At 37.4% G+C, this 17,799-nt stretch overlaps 1 protein-coding gene across 1 annotated transcript in view; it reads left to right on the top strand.

The window, feature by feature from the left end:
- The window catches only part of TMTC2 (transmembrane O-mannosyltransferase targeting cadherins 2), a 359,943-nt gene that overhangs the window by 254,132 nt on the left and 88,012 nt on the right, over window positions 1-17,799 (top strand). Inside the window, exons 5-7 of the mRNA XM_065423466.1 lie at window positions 6,904-6,989; window positions 8,125-8,309; window positions 10,175-10,253. Of these exons, the coding sequence (XP_065279538.1) occupies window positions 6,904-6,989; window positions 8,125-8,309; window positions 10,175-10,253 (350 nt within the window). The remainder of the gene's footprint in view (window positions 1-6,903; window positions 6,990-8,124; window positions 8,310-10,174; window positions 10,254-17,799) is intronic.

A 17,799-nucleotide genomic window follows, 5' to 3' on the forward strand; every position in this document is an offset into this window, starting at 1 on the left:
AAAAAAGTGTGACTTAATTTTATTCAACTAAAAAAATTACTTTTGGAATTTTTCTTTAAATTCTTTCTTGATTTTGTTTAAGCTGAATCTAGAACTAGATGCACATAAATCTACTCAGTCTCATGCTGTCAGAAGCCACAAAGAAAGTAATAAGGTGTCAGAGGTCAATCAGAGCCAATTTCACATAGGAAAAGAGGTAGTTTCATGGCTGATCAAGGTTCTCTAGGTCATATACATCAGTTTTTCATTTTACTGAGACTCATACCAAAACAGAAATAAAAGTCTAATTATTTATTGGAAGTCAATATTCAATCTCACACCCACACAGCTTGTTGTATCTATATGAACTTTAAATAGCAAGTGCAACAACTGCAAAAAGGTGTTTGTGTACTGAATAAGAAAGGGAAAAAAATTGAAACCATATAGCATAAAATAATTAATCCAAAGTGCTAGTACTAAAGCATGCAATGAAAACAGGGAATTACTTCAGTAATAATGACAAATAAGTGTGTTTTTAATCCAGATGGTATAAACATCATACCAAAGTAATTCATTATATTCAAACTGAACAACAATTAATCCGTAATTGTCTCAGTATGCAAAAACAATTCATCCAGAATTCATAACAGCTTCCTCAAGCACAGAGGTTTATAAATCCAAGGATTTAAAAATATAGCAAAAGCAAATGCAAAAAGCATGATGACTTAAAAGTTCATAAGAGATCATATAACACTTGTGCTTGGTGTTGATTTTATATATTAATAATTATTTCATTGAACTAAAAATCTCATAATAATAAGTCTTTAAGGACAAGTGCTATATAACCAAAGCTTAACAGGGAACAAAACTAAAATTCTAGAAGATTTATTATCCATGTGTTATATTATCACTGTAGAATTTATCTGGAAGTCAGGGGGCATGCTGATAAACGTAAAAAGTGACCTGGTATTTAAAAATAAATAAAAACTTAGAAATCAAAAATCTTTTAGAATTCAAGTCATATTCATTGTTTTTTCCCCCCGATGGAACAGAAGTAACCTTTGTAATATCCTTTTTTTGCAACCACTGAGTGTCTTTAAACAAACACTAGACATGAACGTTGCTCTGTCATTGACTCAAACTACAGTATGTGGGAACTACAAATAAGCAGCCTTGATACTGTGAGTGATTTGAACCACTTAATACTAGATTAGCCTGAAAACATTAGGGCAAAAGTGAGGCTGCCTGGTGCTGATCAAGAGACAGTAAAGATAAAATGCAAACACAGGATATATCGTTCTCAGTGAAAAATATTCCCCCTTGTCTAGGATTTAGAATTTAATATTTTCTATCTTAACTTTCATTTAATAAGGAATGCATATATGCAGTGGACTTTTATGTTCTTTCTGCCAGGGTGCTTTTTCTATAGTGAGTGTGTGTGTGTCTTCCGGCTGCAGTGAAAAGGGTTTTGTTGTTGCTTTATTGTTTGTCTGATTTTGTTTAAAAGAAAGCCCCGGTGCCTTTCTTTACTCTGGAAAGGGGAAACAGCTAAAGTTTTTAAAAAATTAATCATAATTCCGCTTGAAAAGAGACATATTTTCATAGATTCATAGATTCTAGGACTGGAAGGGACCTCGAGAGGTCATCGAGTCCAGTCCCCTGCCCGCATGGCAGGACCAAATACTGTCTAGACCATCCCTGATAGACATTTATCTAACCTACTCTTAAATATTTCCAGAGATGGAGATTCCACAACCTCCCTAGGCAATTTATTCCAGTGTTTAACCACCCTGACAGTTAGGAACTTTTTCCTAATGTCCAACCTAGACCTCCCTTGCTGCAGTTTAAGCCCATTGCTTCTTGTTCTATCCTCAGAGGCTAAGGTGAACAAGTTTTCTCCCTCCTCCTTATGACACCCTTTTAGATACCTGAAAACTGCTATCATGTCCCCTCTCAGTCTTCTCTTTTCCAAACTAAACAAACCCAATTCTTTCAGCCTTCCTTCATAGGTCATGTTCTCAAGACCTTTAATCATTCTTGTTGCTCTTCTCTGGACCCTTTCCAATTTCTCCACATCTTTCTTGAAATGCGGTGCCCAGAACTGGACACAATACTCCAGCTGAGGCCTAACCAGAGCAGAGTAGAGCGGAAGAATGACTTCTCGTGTCTTGCTCACAACACACCTGTTAATACATCCCAGAATCATGTTTGCTTTTTTTGCAACAGCATCACACTGTTGACTCATATTTAGCTTGTGGTCCACTATAACCCCTAGATCCCTTTCTGCCGTACTCCTTCCTAGACAGTCTCTTCCCATTCTGTATGTGTGAAACTGATTTTTTCTTCCTAAGTGGAGCACTTTGCATTTGTCTTTGTTAAACTTCATCCTGTTTAACTCAGACCATTTCTCCAATTTGTCCAGATCATTTTGAATTATGACCCTGTCCTCCAAAGCAGTTGCAATCCCTCCCAGTTTGGTATCATCCGCAAACTTAATAAGCGTACTTTCTATGCCAATATCTAAGTCGTTAATGAAGATATTGAACAGAGCCGGTCCCAAAACAGACCCCTGCGGAACCCTACTCGTTATGCCTTTCCAGCAGGATTGGGGACCATTAATAACAACTCTCTGAGTACAGTTATCCAGCCAGTTATGCACACACCTTATAGTAGCCCCATCTAAATTGTATTTGCCTAGTTTGTCAATAAGAATATCATGCGAGACCGTATCAAATGCCTTACTAAAGTCTAGGTATACCACATCCACAGCTTTTCCCTTATCCACAAGACTCGTTATCCTATCAAAGAAAGCTATCAGATTGGTTTGACATGATTTGTTCTTTACAAATCCATGCTGGCTATTCCCTATCACCTTACCACCTTCCAAGTGTTTGCAGATGATTTCCTTAATTACTTGCTCCATTATCTTCCCTGGCACTGAAGTTAAACTAACTGGTCTGTAGTTTCCTGGGTTGTTTTTATTTCCCTTTTTATAGATGGGCACTATATTTGCCCTTTTCCAGTCTTCTGGAATCTCTCCCGTCTCCCATGATTTTCCAAAGATAATAGCTAGAGGCTCAGATACCTCCTCTATTAGCTCCTTGAGTATTCTAGGATGCATTTCATCAGGCCCTGGTGACTTGCAGGCATCTAACTTTTCTAAGTGATTTTTAACTTGTTCTTTTTTTATTTTATCTGCTAAACCTACCCCCTTCCCATTAGCATTCACTATGTTAGGCATTCCTTCAGACTTCTCGGTGAAGACCGAAACAAAGAAGTCATTAAGCATCTCTGCCATTTCCAAGTTTCCTGTTACTGTTTCTCCCTCTTCACTAAGCAGTGGGCCTACCCTGTCTTTGGTCTTCCTCTTGCTTCTAATGTATTGATAAAAAGTCTTCTTGTTCCCCTTTATTCCCGTAGCTAGTTTGAGCTCATTTTGTGCCTTTGCCTTTCTAATCTTGCCCCTGCATTCCTGTGTTGTTTGCCTATATTCATCCTTTGTAATCTGTCCTAGTTTCCATTTTTTGTATGACTCCTTTTTATTTTTTAGATCATGCAAGATCTCGTGGTTAAGCCAAGGTGGTCTTTTGCCACATTTTCTATCTTTCCTAACCAGCGGAATAGCTTGCTTTTGGGCCCTTAATAGTGTCCCTTTGAAAAACTGCCAACTCTCCTCAGTTGTTTTTCCCCTCAGTCTTGATTCCCATGGGACCTTACCTATCAGCTCTCTGAGCTTACCAAAATCCGCCTTCCTGAAATCCATTGTCTCTATTTTGCTGTTCTCCCTTCTACCCTTCCTTAGAATTGCAAACTCTATGATTTCATGATCACTTTCACCCAAGCTGCCTTCTACTTTCAAATTCTCAACGAGTTCCTCCCTATTTGTTAAAATCAAGTCTAGAACAGCTTCCCCCCTAGTAGCTTTTTCAACCTTCTGAAATAAAAAGTTGTCTGCAATGCAGTCCAAGAATTTGTTGGATAGTCTGTGACCCGCTGTGTTATTTTCCCAACATATATCCGGATAGTTGAAGTCCCCCATCACCACCAAATCTTGGGCTTTGGATGATTTTGTTAGTTGTTTAAAAAAAGCCTCATCCACCTCTTCCACCTGGTTAGGTGGCCTGTAGTAGACTCCTAGCATGACATCACCCTTGTTTTTTACCCCTTTTAGCCTAACCCAGAGACTCTCAACACTTCCATCTCCTATGTCCATCTCTACCTCAGTCCAAGCGTGTACATTTTTAATATGTAAGGCAACACCTCCTCCCTTTTTCCCCTGTCTATCCTTCCTGAGCAAGCTGTATCCATCCACACCAACATTCCAATCATGTGTATTATCCCACCAAGTTTCAGTGATGCCAACAATGTCATAGTTGTATTTATTTATTAGCACTTCCAGTTCTTCCTGCTTATTACCCATACTTCTCGCATTTGTATATAGGCATCTAAGATACTGGTTTGATCTTTCCTCCCAGTTTTGTCCTGACCCTCCTTTCTCTCTGCCAATATAGCCCACACTCCCTCTCGTTTCCGACCCATCTCCCAGGTCTCCATGTTCCCCACTTACCTGCGGGCTTTGCTCACCTGTCCCCGTCAAACCTAGTTTAAAGCCCTCCTCACTAGGTTAGCCAGTCTGTGTCCAAATAGGGTCTTTCCCCTCCTCGAAAGGAGAACGCCATCTCTGCCTAGCAGTCCTTCCTCAAATAGCATCCCGTGGTCTAGGAAGCCAAAGCCCTCCTGAGAACTGTTAATCTCTTAATACAACTGGAGCCAGAAAGAGGAGGTTGTGTTTATGCCTGTTTGTGTGTAATGTATCAGATGTTCAGTATTACCAAGAATAAGTTTCTGTGCTCACAGATGACAGGGAAGCGCAGGTTCTTTCCTGTTTATGCCCTTATTGTCCCTAGGTAAATAGCATCTGAGAACTGTTTATAGTCCTGAATCTGCAAAGCACATAAGTGAGTACTTAAACTTTTAATCACATGTGCAGGACTATTAACTAAAATGTATTTGTATAATATGGCAAATTTAAAAAAAAATTGAATTTCCTAGGAATTTTTTTTTTTCTTGTGAATTAAATTTCTGCTATGATATTAAATGTAGCTTTTTGGGATGTTCATTTATAAGTCACTCGGGTAAGGTGTACATTATAAGTTAGCTGTGCATTTATCTGTTTTCTTAAACACTTATAGTTTTAAAGAAACTTCCTGTAACGCATAGTCAGTACCCCATTGTCAGGCAATCAAAACCAAGAAAAAATAGTTGGCCCTAATAAGAAGAGCTTGCCAAAAAATGAAACAACATTCTGAAAAGATTGATTTTTTTTATTATAATGTGCCATTTTGATGAAACTTTTAATCAATTTAAAAAAAACCAAAACCCTTAGATCCAGTTATAAAGCACAATGGAAAAACACAATAATACAAAATAAATATCCAGTATTTTTATTAAAATCCAAATTCAAAATTTCATCATAAATCTAATAGTAGAACATTTTGAATAGCTCTGTTAATGAGGATTATGTCCATGATGTCATGCCAAGTTTCAAATTACAGACTTCAGCTACTTTTGCTGCAGGCCTCTATTCAATTCTAGTGATACCTTGAAAATAAAATAAATAAAAAATAGGAAAAAGGTATTTTCCCCCCTCATCTGCTGGCTTAACTCAAAAGTGTCTGAATGGATTTTGCTCAGACTGTCGTAAGGGGGAAAAATCCTCTTTGTATAGAGATCAAACATGACTCATCCTAATGTGTTCATTTTGAAAAGTTATGAGAACGTGAAAATGAAGGGAAACAGGAGAAGTGTTCTAAAATGGACAAACTGTTTTGCTGTAACAACCACTTCATTAGTGATTGAATAATGGTTAAATAAGTGGTTGAGTTGTAGGAGCAGGGGACATGTCTTAGCAGAACAAGGTCACAATCTTTTTTGTGCTGCGCTAATATCAGTAATTAATCATAAGATTTTTTAAAAAAAATCTTAGTTTTAAACATATGCATCCATTCATTTTAAACATCCTTTTAGATCTGCAGGAATACTGAAAATCTTTGGGGGAACATTCATTTGAATATAAAGCTATGAATTCATGTCAACAATATACATGGAACTTTTTCTTAATTTTCCACAAACATTCATAGATGTATTCTCTGTGTGTGTGTGTGTGTGTGTATATTCAATTCAAAAGAATGTTTTCTGAAAGAAAAACTTCAGTTAATATGCATGTATGTGTTCCCATGGAAGTTAGTCCTGAAGGATTCACACATCAGTCTCTTTAATATACTTTCTACTGTTACTAAAGGTTGCCATCCAACCACAGGGTAGAAACAGCATCATGTGAGCTAGGTGACCAGTCACACACAATCATGAATATTCTAACCAAATAGCTCAGACAAACCCATAGGCTGAAATATATTTTTGTAAAGTGGTTGATGATAAATTTTGAATAACGAACACATTTGTAACATTCAGCTGCTTTCCAGTCATGAAAAGAAAAAATGAAAGATTATTTAGTGCAAATAGCTCACCAAGCTCTATCTGCATTTAAAAAAATTTAGCCCTAAAAAATCTCTCATGCTCTTGAATGTATAAATGAATCACCATTTTCCTAGGAAGCTGACGTTGCTGCATTTTAGTACCCATGTAGCCAAAGGTATATGAATGCATCTGACACCTATGAATTAATCCTATTTTTTTCAACCATAATAATTTTCTCTCTGAAATGTTAGTAGTTGCGAGTAAGCATTTTCTTTATTTATTGCTTCTCTGAAATACAAATCGGTATATTTTCCTTTTGTTACCTTTGTTTTGATTTTAACATTTTCGTTTCCTCTGGGGTGATAGAACACTGCTCTGCTTTTAAGGTAGTCCTTTACAGTAAATTTCTATATCTATTAGTAAATTTCTTTTTTTCCCCTGGTACAGAGGATTACTGCTGCAGGAAAACAGCAGGTTTTCAGAAGCACTACATTACTATAAACTGGCAATTGGTAGCAGACCCACATTAGCTTGTAAGTAATTCAGTAGGTTTTTTTACATTTCTTTTCTTCCCTCATCTCTGAACTATTATGAAGCTAGAATGAGAAGGATAACATGTGCTATATTTAGGCTTGGCAGAATTTGGTTTTTTTTATAATTTCAATGGATAATATCAGTGTTTTATTTTTCAGAGTTTCTTCAATTTTTATCTGTTTTAAATTTTCACAGTTGTTGGAAATAATGGGGGGCTAAGACAGCAATTATTTAATGACAATAGATGTTGACATTCAAAATGTTAAAGCTTTATAACCATTAAAACAAATTTTCAACATCACACGTATCGCCATGTAGAAAGTAAATAGCCTTTTTTATCAACAAAAATCTAATTGTTCCAAGCCTAGATATATTATAAAGTAATATTCCACCAACTATATTTAGTGTGAGAAGTCATGCATATATGGACAGTTGTATTTAAGGAAATTTGTTCTCAATATTAAAATGAGAAGGAGAAATTATTTTACCCTTCAGTGAGCTGCAAAACAATCACTTAGTTGTTCAACATCTGCTCTCTGATAGACAATGGGCTACAGAACTGAAAACAATGGCACGATCCTGTACCATTCACAAGAATGGGCTGGTGAGCCATGGACACTGACTCAAATTTATGACATTGATGATTGTTTTCTGATAGCCCATCTCTGACATTTAAGGAATGTGGTGAGTCAATAATACAAGGCTTTTGGAATTCCTTTTTTTGCTTTTTCCTTAATTGGGACAATCTTCCACTAGTAAGATTTGTTGGTATTGCCAGTGACTGATTCCAATACCATACCTGTAGACTCTAATTACAGGTTGTTGAGTCACTTCGGTATCCCCTTGATTTAATGTATTAATTTATTTATGTTTTGGAGGCAAGGTGGCTCATGTTTTCTTTTACTTAAAAAAAAAATTTCTGCCCAATATTATGTTTCTAAGAAAGCAACAGCCAACCTTCAGGGAAGTTCTATGGCCTGTGTTGTGCAGGAGGTCAGACTAAGTGATCACAGTGGTCCCTTCTGATTTTATAATCTGTGAACATGAATACCTTGTTGGTTTAAAATGATAACCGGTATGATGACATAGTGGAACCCCACTAAAACATGTAATATTTGTTTATTCCCCGAACAGCTGCCTATTTAAATACTGGTATTATCCTGATGAATCAAGGAAAGACTGAGGAAGCCAGGAGGACGTTCCTGAAGTGTTCAGAGATTCCTGATGAAAATTTGAAAGATCCTCATGCTCACAAGAGCTCTGTTACCAGTTGCCTTTATAACTTAGGAAAACTCTTTCATGAACAAGGACATTATGAGGTGAGAACGAAATTTTCCCTTCCCATACAAACATCAACACTACCCCTCCCAATCCTTCAAAAAAGTCCTTATAATAATTAATACCCATCATTTATATATAGTAGCACCTTTCATCAACCATGTCAAAGTACTTCACAAATATTAATTGATTAAGCTGCACAAATCCCTGTCCGTGTGGGCAAGTATTATTCTCCACAATTTACTGAGAGAGAGGCAGAGCTGCAGAAATGTTAAATGGCTTATGCAGTGATGCATAGCAAGATAGTGTTAGAACCAGAATGAGAACTTGTCAAATCTTGGACTTTTTGCTTTCTGCAGTTTGGTCTGTTTCATGAGATTGTTGTCATAAATGGCTGAAGTACACCTCTACCCCGATATAACGCTGTCCTCGTGAGCCAAAAAGTCTTACCGCGTTATAGGTGAAACCGCGTTATATCGAACTTGCTTTGATTCGCCGGAGTGCGGAGCCCTTCCCCCCCCGGAGCACTGCTTTACCGCATTATATCTGAATTCATGTTATATCGGGCCACGTTATATCGGGGTAGAAGTGTATATCTGTAAGCCACTGGGGAGTGTGTATTACAGTTTGGCCTCTGTGTCTGAATAGCAGAAGATGGGAATCTGTTAGAGCCCCAAATAGGGAGTCCATGGCTCTTTAGCTCATTCTGGGTAGCTCATGTTTTAGCTCTGGAGGTCCCCAGTAGTTCAGCCACTGGTGAGTCAGCAAAGATAGCAGCCATCATATATACAGATGAGAAGACCTCTGTTAAGTATTTTGTCTATTGGAGATATGCTGAGGGCCTGGTTGGATGGGTGGGTTTTTTTTGTTTTTGTTATGCTGTTCCTGTCCAGCCAAACATACTTCAGAATGGTAGTTGCACGAGGCTGTGATCCATGTAACTTTTTCTGACTGCAACATATGAACTCTGCTGCTTACGATTAAGTACACACCTGCTGTTCAGAGTCCCCTACATTCAGCTTCCTTTTTCAGCTCTCTCAAATGGCAGTGATTAATGTGTTTGGTTAAAATGCAGATAAAAAATCTATCTGTAAAGATAAGAGAGCAGCAGCATACTATATGGCTCTGCTGTGACTGCATTTAGAGTACTATGTTGTTATACAAATCCATGGATGGGCATGGTTTTCAAAGGATAAATAAATGACAGGTCTCTTCCTGGGGTATTTACCTTCTAAAATGGACGTTACATGGTCATGCAGTTATGTTTTGCAAAGGACTCTTACTACTCAATAAATGTAAAGTTTTGATTGTGAGCAGTGAATGAGGCAGAGGTCACACTGAACAGTGAGAATGAAAATAACTATTGGGCTTCATTCACTTTACATCTCCAGCCTGCCTGCTGAATTAAACATTAATATGCGATCATGAAATTCAAGTACATAACATCATGCATATGCACAAGAGCACACAGAAACCTTAATTTTGGCATTTCCCGACTCCTGAGTGCTCCTCCTTTCATTCTTCATCCACGTTCTTTCCCAAGGATCAAAGATTCGATAATAGGATCTGGATTCTATTGTTAGGTGATACTAGGCAATGATACTTTATTATTAGGGTGCTTATTGTAACAATCTGATATCAATCTGGGCACTCTGTCAGTCCACAGAATTTTGAATCTGTATCTAGACACACACACACTAATGGAAATCATTCAGTCTAGTGTTAAGGAACTTCACATCACCTGTTGATCCTTTTATAAATGAGGAATCTGATCTTCCTAGTGTATTAGTAATGAAGATATTTATTTCTTTTTTTCATTCTGGGAGGGTAGCTAGTACCTAATTCTAGCTGTGAAAAAGTGCTATTGAAAATGGTGCTTTAGTAATATTTTTCTTTCCTGTTTCAGGATGCCATTATGGTTTACAAGGAAGCAATACAGAAAATGCCAAGGCAGTTTGCACCACAAAGCTTATACAACATGATGGGTAAGAGCAATTTTAATATTACAGAGTGACACTCAAGGAGGCAGGGTGAAACTAGAGTACTTAGTCATGCAACTGGAGCTCAAGTGATTCAGTTAGTTAATAAAAACAAATTAATTTCCTCCAATAGATCTTAACCATAAGTAGGTTCCAACTTCAGAGTTCAAGTAAGAGCAGTAGATTTTCTTGACAAACCCCAGTAGATGGTTATACAAGTATATTCTGGGTCTCTTTCTTAGTGTTCCCACAGCTCTTAAATACACATCATACCGATTGCAGTGGTGCCCACCTATAGAATCTCCTACCTATATCTAAGAAGCTTTATGTGTACTATTTAGTGTGATTAGTGGAATTTTTCATTCACTAAGTCACTTCCCTTCCCCCATTCAATTACCATTGCAGCCAATGGGAGTGTTTAGATGTTATTAGAGGAATATTTAGATGTTATTATTATTAAATAGCCTGTCTTGGGCTCACAATCCAATTTGGATGCTTTATATCAAGGGTGGCAGCTCAGTGGTTTGAGCATTGGCCTGCTAAATCCAGGGTTGTGAGTTCAGTCCTTGAGGGGGCCACTTAGGGATCTGGGGCAAAATCAGTACTTCGTCCTGCTAGTGAAGGCAGGGGGCTGGACTCGATGACCTTTCAGGGTCCCTTCCAGTTCTAGGAGATAGGATATCTCCATTTAAAAAAAAAAGGGGGGGGGTAGAGAAAAGATTGAGTAAGGTGAAGTCTACAATAAGAGAATCCAATAGTCCCTCTGGGTCCAGCTGACCTGTCCTTTCAAACTGTTGAAGGCAGCCTCAGTGCATTAAATTGTGAGTTTTGGTTTCTTTTCTTAAAAAGCTAAATTATTTTTCTCTTGTTTTTCAAAATATAAACATAAAGGGATAGAAATTTAAGTTGGATAAATCACTTGACTTAAAACCTGATATAACCAGGTGGCAGGTCCTAAGATCCTGCATAGAGATACAAAACGCTTTAAGTAGGACCCTGCACAGAAATGCACCTGTTTCTGTTGACTTACCTTAATGTCTGAATTATGGTGGGGTTCGAGATCCTGTGAGATCCAATCTAAGATACAAAAGGGTTTGAGTGTGTTTCTGAAGTAAAGAGAACTAGGGTAATTGTCAGAGAAAAAGCTCTAGGAACAACTAAGCTCAAGAGAGAGGTCAGCAGGGGTTGGGATTGTTTTTCTTTAAAATAACAATAAAGGAAAACCTCAGGAAAGGGAATAAATTTGAAGATATCCCCTGTGAATGTGTGTGGGTGTGCTGAATCCAGTGCGGCTTACTTTTCACCAATACTTATTTCACCAGAAAATGCAGATTCAGGCTAAACAAAACATTTAGCAAATTCATCAAATTGTTTTGGTAAAAGAAAAACTAACTGACTAAATCCAAAATAATATAAACATTTGTTTTGACCCTTTCAAAAAGTTTATTTATTCCATTTGAAGCAACTTTGTTTTGAATTTACTTCAATTTTACTTAAAAAATGATTAAAGCTTGAAAATGAAACATTTTGACCTGAAACGACAACTTAATTTTATTTTTCTTATTTTTTTTATTTTTGTTTTTTACTTTTTGATTTCCAAAAAATGTTTAAAATTTTCATTTTGGGTCAATTCTATTTTTGTTTTCGGTATGACCAGCAAACCAAAAAAATCAGCTATTGGCACAGCTCTAGTGGAGAATCATTGGAGGTACCTTAGAGATGAATATGGTCCAGTAGAATCAGATAAGTTTTCATTTGGGCAGGATAGCAAGAGTAATACCTTTCAATGTATACCGTGCAGTGTATGTTCCTGTCAATGAACATGACTCCCACTTACACTAAAGGGAGTTTAAAACATTGATTGAATCAAGATTCTGATCCTCACTCCCCAAGTTACTTGTTTTGTGTGTGTAGTTTCTCTCCCTTTAACAAGATACGTTAAGTATTTGATGATGAAACAATTATTCTAAAACTGCAGTTTGATCTGGTGCTTTTTTAAAGTCTATGTCTTAAAACGGTTAAGGATGTAAATTCAAAATTAAATATTTGTATTGCCATGGTTATAGCATTACTTGTTTTTGATTCTCTATAAACCACACTCACTTTGGCAATGCATATTTATTCACTGTTGTCACTTTTCTGGAATACTGAATCTCATCGGATCAAATCAATGGCTAAAAGTCTTGCTTTTGTACTCATTTTTTGTTGATAAATGGTCTAGGTTGTATTACCAATTAATCAGTTTCATTTGTCAGCATGCACTGATTATCCTATCAAGCTGATCAACGGCCATAGTTTTGTTTTGTGAATTAAACATCTGCTTATTATTATTCCCCTATAGAGACCTTTGGCAGATTGTAGTGTTTAGATAGAGCCTGACAAGTTTGACTCCCCTTTTGTGTGAAAAAGTATAATTTCAAAATCATGAAAAAATATGATTTCCAGTAGCAAAAGTTGCAAAATTATAGTCAAAATTATTTCTGGTAAAACAGATTATGTAATATAAAATGGGTGAGTTGCCCTTTCCTCCTTTTTCTTTGAATGGAGTGATCCTATGAAATCATTGCTCCTCATAAGGATCTAATCTGCTGTTTTTAAATAGAAAATAATCCCAAAATTTGGGTAAAATAGATTCTTGACTGAGTACTTTACCTACCCCCTTTCTATATGTAAGTGCTGGTGATGCCTTCCCCAACTCGTTTTATAAGCACAGTCCTCATGCCACATGTCCAAACTCACTCTCTTCCTGGGATTTGGATTAATTAGCAAACAAAACAAAAAGATGACATAAAGACCAGCTCTAGGATTATTTCATTCATTGCTTTATCCATGCTCTAGATCCTCTCTCCTTTAAATCATAAAATATCAGGCTTGAAAGGGACCTCAGGAGGTCATCTAGTCCTCCCCCCCTGCTCAAAGGAGGACCAATCCCCAGACAGATTTTTGCCCCAGATCCCTAAATGGCCCCCTCAAGGATTGAGTTCATAACTCTGGGTTTAGCAGGCCAATGCTCAAACCACTGAGCTACCCCACAGTCAGACCAGCTCCCTTAATAAAAAGTCACTTGCTTCAGAGTCAACAGAGCTCACTTAACACTTTTTCAGAAGGATCAATGCCTGCTAACAAGATTGCAAATAGTATCAGGCTGTTACAGGGCTAGATAGCAAATATAACTTTTCCTAAATTTACCATTTCTGGATAGATTGCAATGCTAGAGCCAACAGACTAAATACATCCAGCCTACCATTGAATGTACCTTGCAGATCCAGATTTATGAATTGGGCACTGAGATGTTTGTCTGTTTTTGTATGTAAAGTTAAATTAATCAACATGTTAGCTATATAGCTATTGTTTGGATGTATTATTTTAGGTAAATTTGCCTGCCTACTTCTTGCAAGGCTTTGTCTGTTAATAAACTTTTCATTAGGTACACAATGGGCGACTGTTGGGAGTGAGGTCTGCCTGAACTCACCTGCTTGTAACTGCAGGAATTTGACAATCTGAGCTAGGCTCACCCAGTTTATGGTGGATATCTGCTCAATGCTACAGAGGAAGAGGGGAGATCCCCGGAATGCTCTTAGTATGTGCAGGAGAAGTCTTTTCTTATCTCAGATCTAGTGTGCGTGACCAAGAATCTCCATAGCTGAATGTATAATCCAAGAATACAGAGGATGTGAGGCCAATCCCCTTCAATTGGCTTTGTGATTAAATTTAAGCCTCAACCACTTGCTGTCCTTGGTACACAGCATTAAATGCAAGTGTCTGACTTGAGAAAATGTTTCATCTGATTTGATAGCCATTTCCATCTATCATTCCAGGGATTTAATGGGGCTTTCCTAGAGGTTCCCCCCATACAATGTACAAAGGAGTATAAACAGGAGGCTCATAGTTTATACTGTATTCGGATTTGAACTCCAGATCTCCAAGTGCATTATCTCACCAGCAGCGTTAAACCTTTGCACCACCTGTTTTCCATGTTTTGTGTTTCAGTACTTTTCCTGTGCTTGCTTCCATTGGCTTTTTTACTCTGGCAAGCCAGGACTTATTCCTTCAATGTGCCACTTTGACTTCTTGCTTTTTAAAAATTAGGAACTAGTTTGCCTCTTAATTAGAAGGGAATCTTTGACCCAGAGGATCAAGTTATCCATTTGGCTTTGTGTTTTGCTCATGGTATGAAAGGCAGGGCCTGGAGACCTACGTCAGATGTTCAAAGTTCATGTGTATGAAAAGCCACAGTGTAGATTTTGGTACTCTATCACTGTGATTTATTTTGCCAGGTGTGCAGCAACCACGCTAAGGAAACCATATGTTTTGTTGGCTGTGTACCAAGAAAAAAATTATTTATTTTTCTTTTCTTAAAAAGAAAAACACAAAACAAACACAAAATTAAAGCCTTTAAACTGGAATTAAAATAATTATTCAATATTCTGTGTGGGGTTGGCTTGGTATAAATTTTCTCTATGGCATTCATCTTTGATATAAATTTAAAAGAATGTACTAAGGTTACAGAGATTAATTTGCTTGGCATTACAACACACACTACAAAGGCCAGAGTCCAGCTTAGCTGCATTAAATAGGTAATATATTTTGTTTAAAGTTTCAATTAAAACCTGGGGTCAAAAGATATAATGGTCCCCATGGGATCTTGAACACTTTAATGCCAATATTAGGATTGCTTAAGGATCAGGCTTGGGTCTAGATGTCTTTTGCTTTCCTGGAAATATGATATTATACAGTTGATTGTATTACACTGCTTTTAAAACCACACAGGCCCACCTGCTACAGTAATTCATACTTCTGCCAGTTTAGTGGTGTGAAAGAGAGTGAAATGAAGTGTTGGAGCTTTATATTGAGAGATAAAGGGAAATATATAGATAATGTTGTTCAACTTATTGAATGGCAAATGCACTTCATCCATCTCTGCCTATTTTTCAAGTGCATTTCTGTTAAGCTTGATAACCATTTTTGATAGAGAGCTTCCTTTGTAACTTGCATCTAATCCTATGTGCACTGAATAGTATGTGTACACAGTGCAGGTTATGAGGGAAAGTGGGGAGCAGAAAAAGAGGGACCTTGGTGAAACTTGTGACTTTTTCATTGACTTATAGACTTTAAGGCCGGAAGGGACCATCATGATCATCTAGTCTGACCTTCTGCTCATCACAGGCCACAGAACCTCACCCACCCACTCCTGTAATAGATCCATAATCTTTGGCTGAGTTACTGATGTCCTCAAATCATTATTTAAAGACTTCAAGTTACAGCGAATCCACCATTTAACACTAATTTAAACCTGCAAGTGACCCAGGCCCCATGCTGCAGAGTAAGGCAAAAAACGCCAGGATCTCTGCCAGTCTGATCCAGGGGAAACTTCCTTCCTGACCACAACTATGGCAGTCAGTTGGACCTTAAGCATTTTGGCAAGACCCACCAGCCAGACACCCGGGAAAGACTTCTCTGTCGTAACTCAAAGCCCTCCCCATCTAGTGTCCCATCACCGGCCGTTGGGGGATATTTGTTACTAGGAGTTATAGATCAGCTACATACCATTGTAGGCAGTCTCATCATACCATCCCCTCCATAAATGTATCAGGCTCAGTCTTGAAGTGAGTTAGGTTTTTTGTCCCACTGCTCCCCTTGGAAGGCTGTTCATAAATTAAGTTACCACTCAGTCTCTTTCTCAGCCTTCCCAATTTGCCTCTACACATGTTGCTCATGTGCAGATGCTGAGCACATATGCATGGTGAAAGGTTACTATCCATGGCAAATTTTCTTCTTTCAGTCTCTAGGAAGTTAAATGATTTCTCCTTGTTGCTCTGCTACATTACACATGGACAGAAACCAAGCTGTCTTACACCAGTGGAAGCCATGTATAGTACAGGTGGGGGAGCCAGATTTTACATCTGGCATAGAAATAGAGGTTCACATCACGAATATGAAGATTTAGCACAGAGAGAGGAGTTTCTGTGTTGATGGTTATAACATAACTATCACTTTATTTGATTATTCTTTTGGGTGGATGTGGCCATTTGTACAAGCCTGTTAATATTGTTAAGACTCCTTCCCCTTTTGCCCCTTACTCCCAGTAAATGCTTTTCTTATTGAATTGCTTTTAAATATTGTTTAGGGCTCCAAGGAACACTTTTGTTGGTATAGTCTTACAGTTCATGCTGTGCTAGACTTATTTTTTAAGAGCCAAACATGACTGAGCTGTGCAATATGTGTCCCACACCATAACCTATTAAAAACATGATGCCCTGCACTTATGTCAGAGTCAGTGGTCAAAACATTGGGCATGCTTCTAATGAAGTTTTACTGGGAATAGTTTAATAATGTACATTACAAAACATTTATTTTCTTTAAATATATATATAAGCTGAACATGAGGCCTTTTTTCTCCTCATGCAAATGCTTGATTGTACATTATAGAGGTGCTAATAATGGAGTTTGCTACAGTGGGAAGAAAAGGTTGTGCTCCCCTCCTCCCCTATTCTCCTACGTCACCCCCAAGTAGGTTACTGTCATTTATATCCGCTCATGCAAAGCTGAATATGAAACTTTTGGCTGTTTTAAACTTCTGGCTGTTTTGTTTTAGGATTCTAATTATTCAGACTGAATACAAAGATTACAGAAGTGAATTGCTAAGGGGGTTGTGGCTACTACATTTGAGACCATTTTGAGACCGAGTTCCAAAAGTTTTTGTTCACATTTTTCTTCTCCTGGGACAATCAATCTCTATTCTCATGTAAAACACTTTAATTTTTTTACACACACAGTATTCTGGAGAGGCCAAGAGCCTTGGAGTTCAATATTTTAACATATTAGAAGTCTGGATTAAAAATGAGCGTAACCATTACATTTTCAGACAGAAATATAATCTGATATCTAAACTGGGCTACTGGTATACCAATTACGCATGGTCCAAATGGTACGTCCTTTTATCAACAGCCCTTTGAAAAGAAATACACTGTTGAAACAATGTCAATGTTTACCTCTTCAACAATGGCTACATTTTTTTACTATACACCTGCATAAAATGAAAGGTATAAGAGACAAATTATCTTTTCATTTACAAATGCTGAGTCATTCCATTTGTTCTCTCCTTAGTGACTGTGGGTGACACATCTGTCTGAAACTAAAAAATCAAATAACTATCTCAGCTGAGTTGTTTGTCAATGTCTTCTTGTTTCATTGGAGTTTTCAGACTATACTTCTTTAAGGACTGTTCAGTTCCTTATTGAAATTCATTTGCTTTTTATTTTCATCCCTCTCCATCCAGTTGTAGGATTTTTTTTAAAGTTGATTTTCATTCTAATGAAACCAAAAATCTGAGTCTCCATTTTGATTGGCTGCAAGTGGCCTATAAGAACACAGTCAAATCCATATAAATGGGTAATTGACTCCCCTCCAGCAAAAAAGCTTATTAAATGCTGTGTGCTCTGAGAAATCTTCAAAGAGATTGTTCTATGAAAGAAAAAAAATGCTTGTTCTGTGTACAGTATACTTCATATACATTAAGATCACATGCACCAATGGCTCCAGAGAAGCTCTG

This window comes from Emys orbicularis, chromosome 1 (genome assembly GCF_028017835.1).
Source record: "Emys orbicularis isolate rEmyOrb1 chromosome 1, rEmyOrb1.hap1, whole genome shotgun sequence".
NCBI lineage: Eukaryota > Metazoa > Chordata > Testudines > Emydidae > Emys > Emys orbicularis.